At 45.9% G+C, this 9,655-nt stretch overlaps 1 protein-coding gene across 1 annotated transcript in view; it reads left to right on the top strand.

The window, feature by feature from the left end:
- The first annotated feature begins 787 nt into the window (after nt 1–787).
- The window catches only part of LGMN (legumain), a 28,948-nt gene continuing 20,080 nt past the window's right edge, over nt 788–9,655 (top strand). The window contains exons 1-2 of the mRNA XM_049828395.1: nt 788–903; nt 7,931–8,111. Coding sequence (XP_049684352.1) covers nt 7,974–8,111 — 138 coding nt within the window. The 5' untranslated portion in view covers nt 788–903; nt 7,931–7,973. The remainder of the gene's footprint in view (nt 904–7,930; nt 8,112–9,655) is intronic.

Genomic DNA, 9,655 nt, shown 5'->3' with positions numbered 1-9,655 from the left:
ACACGGTGGGTAACAAAATGCAAACTTTTTAACTGACAGCATGCAAGGGGGAAGCCGGTGTACTCCTTTCTGTGTGGTTTATTAGGCAACGAGCAGGTGCCTCTGCTTTTCAGAAAGGACCTTTGCTTCTCTTTTTCTCATTACAAATGGAGAAGACTTCACAGCAGCATTTCTCAGGCTTTTTCGTAGCACATAACCCGAACCCCGCCACGCCTCTGACTAGCTGGTGTGTGCCGATTTGGGTACCGTACCGAGCCACTCCTGCGCAGCAGGCAGCGGGCCAGGAGCACGGGCAGGCACGGTCTGCGGTGAGAAGCCAGGACTCGGCTGGCCATCGCTGCTGAAAAACACAAGGACGATGCGGGGGCGTTAGTTTTCTTCCGTCATTTCGTGCATTACCCCTTCACACATTCCTCCACCTTCCCGTTGTGGGCCTCCTGCCCTCCATCCTGCCCCGACATAACAGGACGACGGTTCCCGCGGGAAAGCGCAGCCGGCGCTGACCCGTCCCTGCCCAGGCCACAACACGCACGAAGCACGCACGACCGCCCCTGCCGCCCACGGCCCGGCAGCCGCCCACGGCCCGGCAGCCCCCCGCGGCCTCCAACCCGCCCCCGCCCCACGCTCCCCAGCCGCACCCGGGGCCGCGCGCGTCGCCGCGCAGCCGGGGGACTACAACTCCCACCGTGCTTTGCGCGCAAGGCCCGCGGCCCTTTGAGCGCGGGGGAGCGCCGGGCTTGCTGGGGCACGTAGTGCGGCCGGGCGGCTGTCCAGCCGCAACTCCGCCCGGCCGCGATTGGCCGGGGCCAGTCCCCGCCCGCCGCGGCCCGTGGTCGCCTCGCTCCGCACGGCGCCTGCCGCAATCACAGCGGCCGCGGCGGCGACACCTCCGCAGGCAGCGCGGTAAGGGGCGGCCGGCGGGGGGCCGCGCTGGGCGCCCGGGGAGCATCGGGACCGCCTTGTGCAGGGAGGGTTCTGTCACAGCCGGCGGCGGGGCGGAGGCAGGGGTACGCCGGGGTGAGGGGAGCCGTGAGGGGCGTGCGAGCCCGCTCCTCTCCCCGGCGGCAGAGCTGCCTGGGGTCGGGGCGAGGGCCCCCGCCGGCTCCAGGGGAGCGGCCGAGGGGCGCTGGTTTCCCTCACCGGCTGCGAGTGCTGCCGAGCCCCCGCCGCCCCCCGCCCCGGCTGGCGGGGTCTGTTCGAGGCCCGACCGTTAGTGAGCGCCAGGGCTGGTTCGGTCGATTTGCAGGCACCCACCCCCCCACCCCCCCCCCGCCTTGGGACGCCGGGAGAGGGGTCTGTCAGCCCGCCGTTCCGCCGGCGCGTTGCGGGCGCTGCCGCAGAGCGCCGAGCCGCGCCGTCGGTGATGCCTTTAGTAAAAGGGGTTTGGGCACCATCGTCCCCCTGCCACGGGAGCTGCATTTGAGCTCGCCCTTCTGGAAGGCCTTCACCGGGGAGAGGAGTCGGATGGCTCAGGGCTGGCACAGGAGAGATGAGGGAGGTCTGGGGGGCAGCAGTGGCAGCGGCCGCACCCATTTAGTCCCCGGTAATACGTTTTTAACGGGGGAGAGCGATGGAGTAAGAATTTAGGGGTTTTCTGCAAAGAGCTGATGATGCGCGGAAGGTACTGCACTGTGGCTACAGTTACTCATAGGCGGTAGACAGCCTTGCCATAACGTGAAGGTCTGCTCAGAGTTAGTAACACCACTAGTTCCTAATTAGGATGGGACAGCACTGTGTTGAGTGTCTGTATTTGGGGGTTAAAACAAAGATTGCAGTGAAGAGCTGAAACGCTAAGATAAACCGTAGTAAAAGAGATGTGGAGTGCAGGAATCTCAGGCCTTCTGCGTAATCACTTCTCCAGGATTTCATTTTGTCCACACTCCAGACGTTTCCATGTTTGTTGAATGGAAATGCCTACCCTCATCTGAGTTACTCCTCTAACCTTACCCCCCTGCCCCACCCCAAATCATGTAATGCAATACATTATTCATGCAGTGTTGCAGTAGCTGGTTTTTTCTACCATCAGAATGGGATTGCAGAGGCTTTGTATATTTGTGGAGAGATATGAAAGTAAATAGCAGAGGCAGTTTTACTGAAGCCTTAAGATCTGACAAATTTGAATCTGCGCTTTTTGAAGTGCATAGGGGAAAAAAAAAAATATCCCCTAAACCAAGTGTTGGATTGTCAGCATCCTAGGAAGCATAAGGAGTGATTTTTATCCCCCCCTCCCCCAGTATATGGTGCCATCTCTCTGCTGCTGAGAAAGACAAATCTGCAAACAGTAGAATGAACTTTATTTAAAATAACTTTTAAATACTTTTATTTAATGTTTAAAACCATTCTGAGTTAACATAATTACAAATTCTTGGTTTTGCAGTAAAAGTTACTTATACATCTTCATTAGCTATATTAAACTATTCTACTACAAGTTCTAATCAAATTAAGCTGATTCATAAAATGGTTACTAGTAGACTTTGTAAAGAATTATTTTGCAACAGAGACCTTCATCTCCTTCAAAATGTACCTTGTCAGAGTTCACAGTGATAAAGACTTGTTGTTTCTACCATAGAAGTGCATAAAGAAAATTGGACTAATTCTGCAGGGGTTTAATCGCAGGTTTAGGTGCTTCAGTTTGCGTAGCAGCCAGCATAACATGTAGGCAAAACATTGCTGATGGAGAACTGCAGACAGTTTCCTGTGAGGAGGGCTATAGTGAGTCAAATATTTTGTGGAAATCGGCATCTAAATATTACAGTGACAGGCATTACGCAAGCACTGTGTGAGAAAAGGAATTGTGACTTGATTCTGAAAACTAAAAGGACATTAAATGTGGTTGTAAGAAGAGCAGCTGAAGAGAAATGGAGATTTCCAAGAAAAGCTAATCAGCTCATCATTCCAGTTTAAGGCTATTCTTTTTCCCCAAGGTTACTGTTAACTCACTTATTTCACATGAAGGGAAAATGGATATATGGTTTCAGTTTATATAGCTTTCGGAGGCTGTCCTTGAGATATTTGGAGTTTAAGTTACCAAAGTGTCAACATCACTCTAAACACTAGTGGAAAATACTTTGATCTACTCAAACCCCTTTCCTTAGGGTGGTATCCTGTTCTAAGATTTTTTTGGTCCCAGTGGACTGTTTCCCAAGGGAAAGTTGGGAAACTCGGGGAACAGGCTGTTGACCAGAAGAATTGTTCTAGCAGCAGCCGGCCATTTCCAGATGTAGTCTTTCTTAAGCATCCCTTTCTTATCAAGTCAGAGATGTGTGGTAGCCATGTAATGGGAAGTGGTCAAAGTACCTCTGTCAGGAAAAACAGGTTTTAAGAGCTGAGTGAATTGTTCTGGCAAGAGCCACCCAGTTCTGGCCATGCTTCTTCCAGGGATTGTGCAAACTTCGCAGCAGCCTGCCTGCATGTGTACACGCTGTTGCTCTGCATATGTAGATCTGATGCTGAACCCACTATGTCTGTAAGATGTTCCTTTTTCCTGATGCGGTCTCCAAAGTGAAGTTAATAAACTCTTGTACCAGAAAGACTGGGCAGAGCTGATCAAATCATCTCGTCGACAGGCAGCTGAATATGAGCCAGCAGTGTGCCCAGGTGGCCAAGAAGGCCAACAGCATCCTGGCCTGTATCAGAAGTAGTGTGGCCAGCAGGAGCAGGGAGGTGATCATCCCCTGTACTGGGCACTGGTGAGGCCGCACCTCGAGTACTGTGTTCAGTTTTGGGCCCCTTGCTACAGGAAGGACACTGAGGTGCTGGAACATGTTCAGAGGAGGGCAGCCAAGCTGGTGAGGGGCCTGGAGCACAAGTCTTATGAGGAGCAGCTGAGGGAGCTGGGGATGTTTAGTCTGGAGAAAAGGAGGCTCTCTACAACTACCTGAAAGGAGGTTGTAGTGAGGGGGGTGCTGGTCTCTTCTCCCAAGTAGCAAGTGATAGGATGAGAGGAAATGGCCTCAAGTTGTGGCAGGGGAGGTTTAGGTTGGATAATAAGAAAAATTTCTTTACTGAAAAGGTTTTCAAGCATTAGAACAGGCTGCCCAGGGAAGTGGTGGAGTCACCATCCCTGGAGGTGTTCAAAAAATGCATAGAAGTGGCACCGTAGGACATGGTTTAGTGGGCATGGTGGTCTTGGGTTGACGGTTGGGCTTGATGATCTTAGAGGTCTTTTCCAAACTTGATGATTTTATTCTATTCTATATTTTAGGGGGTCAGCCAAACCTCTACAATGATCTTGTGAATTCTCAGCTCTTCCATGTAGTCTCAGTCTGCATGCATTTAGGATTGCATATGACAGATCTTTGATTCCTTGCTTTCAGAAAAAGGTTTTTTATGTACCTCTGGTAAGCTGGTCAGGTGAGCTGATTTCTCGTTGAATATGACCTGAAGACATAGCATGTGACGGGAACTTTCTCTTCTCAACTGCAGCTCAGGAACTCATTCAACACAACCAGGAACACAATCTTTTAAATTGCCTGCCTAAGCATTCAAAGGCTTTCTTTAATACAAGCAGAAATATGAGGGGGGTTGGTTGGGGTTTTTTGTTGTTGGTGTGGTGGGTTGTTTTTTTTTAGTAGTTGGAAACAAGCAATGAAAGACCTATTCCCACTGCACATGTGTTTAATGGTTAAACCTATTTTAAGTGCTGCTCAGAGAACCTTGGGGAGCTCAGCATTTCTTAAATATGACTTATTAGTGCATTGTGGTATGTCTAGGTTTTTTCCCCCTTCTTTCTGGTGTTAATTTGACTTAATTATAGTATAGGAAAAGACAGATAAGTGGGATTGTATGTCATTAATTAGTATAAATAGGGAGGTTTTTTTCTATTCTGAATAACCCATGACAGAACATATGTGGTTTTCTAATACAATGTAAATGTTTCTTGGTGTGTGTTTGTTTTTCCCTGGGCCTTCTGCATCATTCACAACTTTATCTCAGCAGAAGTGAGAAACCTGAGGATCTGGGTATCTGCAAACTACATGGGAGGCTGTTGAATTCCTCATGGAGGGACTGCCTGAGCGGCTTGATAACTTAAGTCTTTGTTCCTGATCTGGCCCTGGGTTCTTCTGTTGTGGGCCTGTTTGCAGGCAGAATGCAGGGCTGGTATCTGGTACACCTGTATTCTGCCCAGCATGGCCTCATGCAGAGGTACTGGCTGGGGTCCTGAGCGCTGTAGATCTGTGTTAGTATAGTCTGGAGTGTGAACTTGTCAGGAAAGACAGTCCCATCAAACTGTTTCCAGTTCGGGACTTAGCACTCCATAGCATATTTTTTCTGAAGCTACTTTAGTCTCCATGGCATCATATATCAGTAACTGACAGCTGGTGGCAGTGACTGTTTCTGTGTGATAGGTACCTGTCTGCCAGTATCTGCCTTGAAATTAGCCGTCATGTTATATGGCCCAGCGAACAGGTGGCAGCAACACAGCTTCTATTGATATATATGTCCTGGATTCAAACTGATGATTTACATCTCCAAGAGCTAAGCATCATGTGAAAGGATCTCCAGCCCTTCAGCAATCATTTGAACCATTTATTTTCTCTTTGTATTTTTCATGTAAATATAAGTAATGTTTTTAGTTGGAGAAGTGAAAAGTTATGCTTTAACGAACATGGAAAAAAGTTTCTTCTCACTGAGCTCTGAGGGATCTGTTTGCATGAGGTTTTTCTCCATATTCCAGTAAGTCAAACTCGGTTAAGATTCCTAAGCAGATCAAATATATTGATTTTCTTTTCTTGCCTAATATTGCAGGAGTTAAATGTACCTGAAACTGAATATTGGGAATGAATAGGCTTGTTGGCCCATGGCATATTGTGACACTTTAGAGAAGTTTTAAACAACTTGGTCTGAATCTTAGCTGTGCTGTGGGCAAGAGAATAGGATGGTTTTGTGGACGTTGTAAACACAATAGATCTTCAACACAGTTGTTGGTGTGTTATTTGCGACAAGATAGACAAGGCAGAGTTGCCATACAAAGCCATGTGTCACTGGCGACAATGACAAGCATTTACAATTCCAGCTCAACGTGAGAGATTATAACTGTCTATCAAACTGCAGAAAAATTCTGCTTACTGCTTCATATCCACTTAACTGCTGAAGTAGGTAATAACTGCACAAACCCTAAATTGTTCAATTATCATGTATTTTTCTTGCTCCCAAATCTCATGCTTGTAATCAGTGCCAGGAGTGGCTTATTCCTGAAAGATAAGTTTCCTAGATTCAAATGAGTTCTTGGAAAAAGCGGTGTCATAGCATTTAACATTCCATTCTCTTTTCCATTCTGTTCTGGAGTTTTTCTGTGTGGTAACAGCTCTTCCTATAGGAGCTGATATGCTAACATGACTTCCTTTACTTTGTGGTAACTCCGTTAAAAAGAAAAAAACAAACCCCAACTTCCAAATACATATATAATATATTTTTCATACTACTGCCTGCAAGACTTAGTCTTAGTGACCAGGAGATCCAGTCTTGGAAAGATCCATACTACATGTTACATTAGCAGTCTTCACTGTACACAACTGCTTTGGAGGTGAGCTGGCTACTTCTCTGTTCCAGCCTCATTTGAGTGGCTGCAGATGGGTGGTTTTGGTTGTGGGGAGCTGAGGCTGACTTGGATACTGTTTAGTTATTTGGTTTAGTGGCAGCTTTGACATTGTGCCTTGTGACCGTGTTGTATGGCTTGGAAGTTTCCAGCTTTTATTCCAGAGAAAACCATGCTAAAGGAGAGTTACCTCTTACTACAACACCTCTTCCATACATAGCAACAATGATCAACTTCCAGAATCTCTTTTTTGTAGGTAGGCCAGTGTAAAATCACATCTCGTAGTGCCTAAGGAAATATGTAATATTTGTGCATGTGCCAAGAGCATGCAGTTCTTCAGGGGAGTTTGCTTTATGATTTACACACTGGATGCAGCAGACCTGAAACTGTGACCAATATACATAAAGTGCTCTCTCCCCCTCCCCCCCACCCCCTCAAAAAAACCCCAAAAAACCAAAAAGCAAACCTTTGATTAGATATGGCCAGATTGTTTACTTTTAGAGCAAACACTTTATCAGACAATCAAGGTGCTTGGGAATTTCACTAGTGGACACACTACTTTTAGTCCTCTCAAGAAGGTAGAAAGAGCCATTTCTACATGGGCTTAAACGTCTTCTCTGGCTCTCCTTTTCTGAATTTGTCATCCACAGGCTCAGACCCAATTCTCTCACCATGCACCTTATGCAAACACTTAACCATTGTGCAAAAGAGATGAAAATAACATTCTTTCATGTGGTACTGGTTCACATTTGCTCTCCACTAGCATTGCACAAATAGCATGAGACTTTCGCAGTGTGCACTTCCCCCCAGCCGTTAGGGCTGTGTCTTGTGCAGAACAGCAGCACAGCCTCTCTCCAACCTCTCTGGCTTTGTGGGCACAGAGGGCTTTTGTGACACTCTGACCTTCCAACTCCCAAGCACTTCTCCATGTCTATGCATCCTTGTGCCTACATCACCCAGGATTTGACTCAATAATAATGGGTTAATTGCCAGTGAGTGGAAACCAGGGAACTACATAAGTAGAGACTAAGAGAATAGTTTTATCTGTGACCTACTTGATCAAGAGGCTTGCTTTGTATTTGAGGCTTATTCATTACCAGCTATTATAGAACAAAACAACCAGAGGGAGCTGAAAGACTTGGTTGTCCTATTCAGATTTGCTTTTAGTCAGATTTGAAAGCTGACAGAAAAACTCTTGTAACTAGTAGCAGCTTGGTGCTAAAGGAAGATATGACAAGGAATTGTACTGTGGGTTGAATGGTCTGTCAAACAACAACAAAAAACCCACAAGCAAGAAAAGCTTCTAGTTATGATACTACTGATGTTTGTTTTGCATTTGTTTTATTTTTGACTGATGTCCTCTGATGTAATTCTCTCAAACTTCTTCATTAGGGTTTTTCTTTTCTCCCATTTGTGGAGTAAATAAAGAAGAGAGATGATACTGAAAGCAGTTGTGCTGCTGGGCTGTGCTCTGGGCATCAGCATGTTCCCCATGGAAGAACCTGAAGATGGAGGCAAGCACTGGGTGGTGATTGTTGCAGGTTCAAACGGCTGGTACAACTATCGACACCAGGTAAGGACTGCTGGTCCTGCATGCTGATGCTGGCCACACTCCAGAAATTGCCTGCTCTGGGACTTGCAGGGAGATAGATGATAGCTGCCTAGACTAGTTCAGCCCTTCTGTCATATGGACAAGTCCTTTTACTTATAGATTTCCAGGAGTGTATGAATTTTTCAAAACAAACAGCAACAAGATTCACTTAGAGCCTGGTCTTAATTCTTGTTATTCTAACCCCAAGAATTCCCCTCCACTACTCTTTTTGCTATTTGAATTTTCTTTTTGCTTACAACTTTGTTCCGTCTTTCATCTTTTGAAAAGCTATCATTAGCAGGAGGAGCAGTATTCTTCCTCTAATCATGCTTCTGCATCCTGGGAGACATCTATCATTTAGGCTAAATATTGTATTACTAGGCTAGAGGATCTGACCACAACTTGCAGGTGAACAAATGATGTCTAGAATTAAACTTCATTTTGAGACACATGCATGTTTCTTTCCATTTGTTTTCCTCTTTTCCTTATGTTACAAAAAAGCTCCCTTTCTTCTCTCCAGTTAAAAAATCTGCAAAGGCTGCAAATGCACAGTGTATTTTTGTGGGGTGGAGGACATGCAGTAGGGGGTTCTTTTTAATCTGAATTGGTTTTCTCACTGTGTTCAACAGCATGGACTCAGAATTGAGTTGGCACAACAAGGATATGGTGCACTGGGGTGCAGGGATCAGAGTGAGTGGCAGAAAATGGAGAAAAGGGAACAGGAATTCCTGAGTTTGACACTGCTGTCAAGGCCAGTGTGTTGTGGAATTGTGGTCTGAGTGTGAGTGTCAGAATGGACAGGATTAAATCCAAGTGACTTAACTCTGATTAAGTTCAAGACTTAGAATCAGCAGTCAGGAGACTACGGCAGTTTTTCCCTTTGGGGAATTCTTGGACGATCCCTTAAACAGATTAATCTATACTTAAACACTCTAAAATTGAAACTCCCTCATGCTTTCCTGGAGAACAGGGTCCATTTAATTCTGATTTATGTATACATTTGTATATTTCTAAATGTTAAAAAAATAGTTTACTAGACTATTGTTGGTTAAGGTGAACTCAAACAGAGATTGAAACACTAGTGTACAAAACCAGCATTTTAAAAGTTAAACTGTATTAAATGTATGGGGTACAGATGATCTGCTGAACACTGAAACTTTTAAAGTATTTATTATTTTTAATGTAACCACTTGTAAAATCTGGGGAGGCTTCATCCTCTCTGTTTCTGTTGACTGAGGAAGAAATGAGCCTTCCATGTGTTCGGCACCTGGGTTTTATGTTTATGTTTCTCTTCCCCTTCAGCTCGCAATCAGTTTGTAACTTTCAGCGCAGTGATGAGCTTAAAACTAAATGAACCAGAGTGACAACCTTGTTGCATTTGAAGAAGAACCTGTTACTGGCAAATGCTAGCTCAACACTTTGACAAACTGGTTTTAGGGATTTTGCCAGCTCCTTGCACTGTAGCCATCACCTGATAACCATGGTTAGAATATTACAGCCTTAATATAAACTATTCCTGTTTCAAA

This window comes from Accipiter gentilis, chromosome 25, assembly GCF_929443795.1.
Source record: "Accipiter gentilis chromosome 25, bAccGen1.1, whole genome shotgun sequence".
Classification (NCBI taxonomy): Eukaryota; Metazoa; Chordata; class Aves; order Accipitriformes; family Accipitridae; genus Astur; species Astur gentilis.
This window is presented reverse-complemented; position numbering and strand designations above follow the sequence as displayed.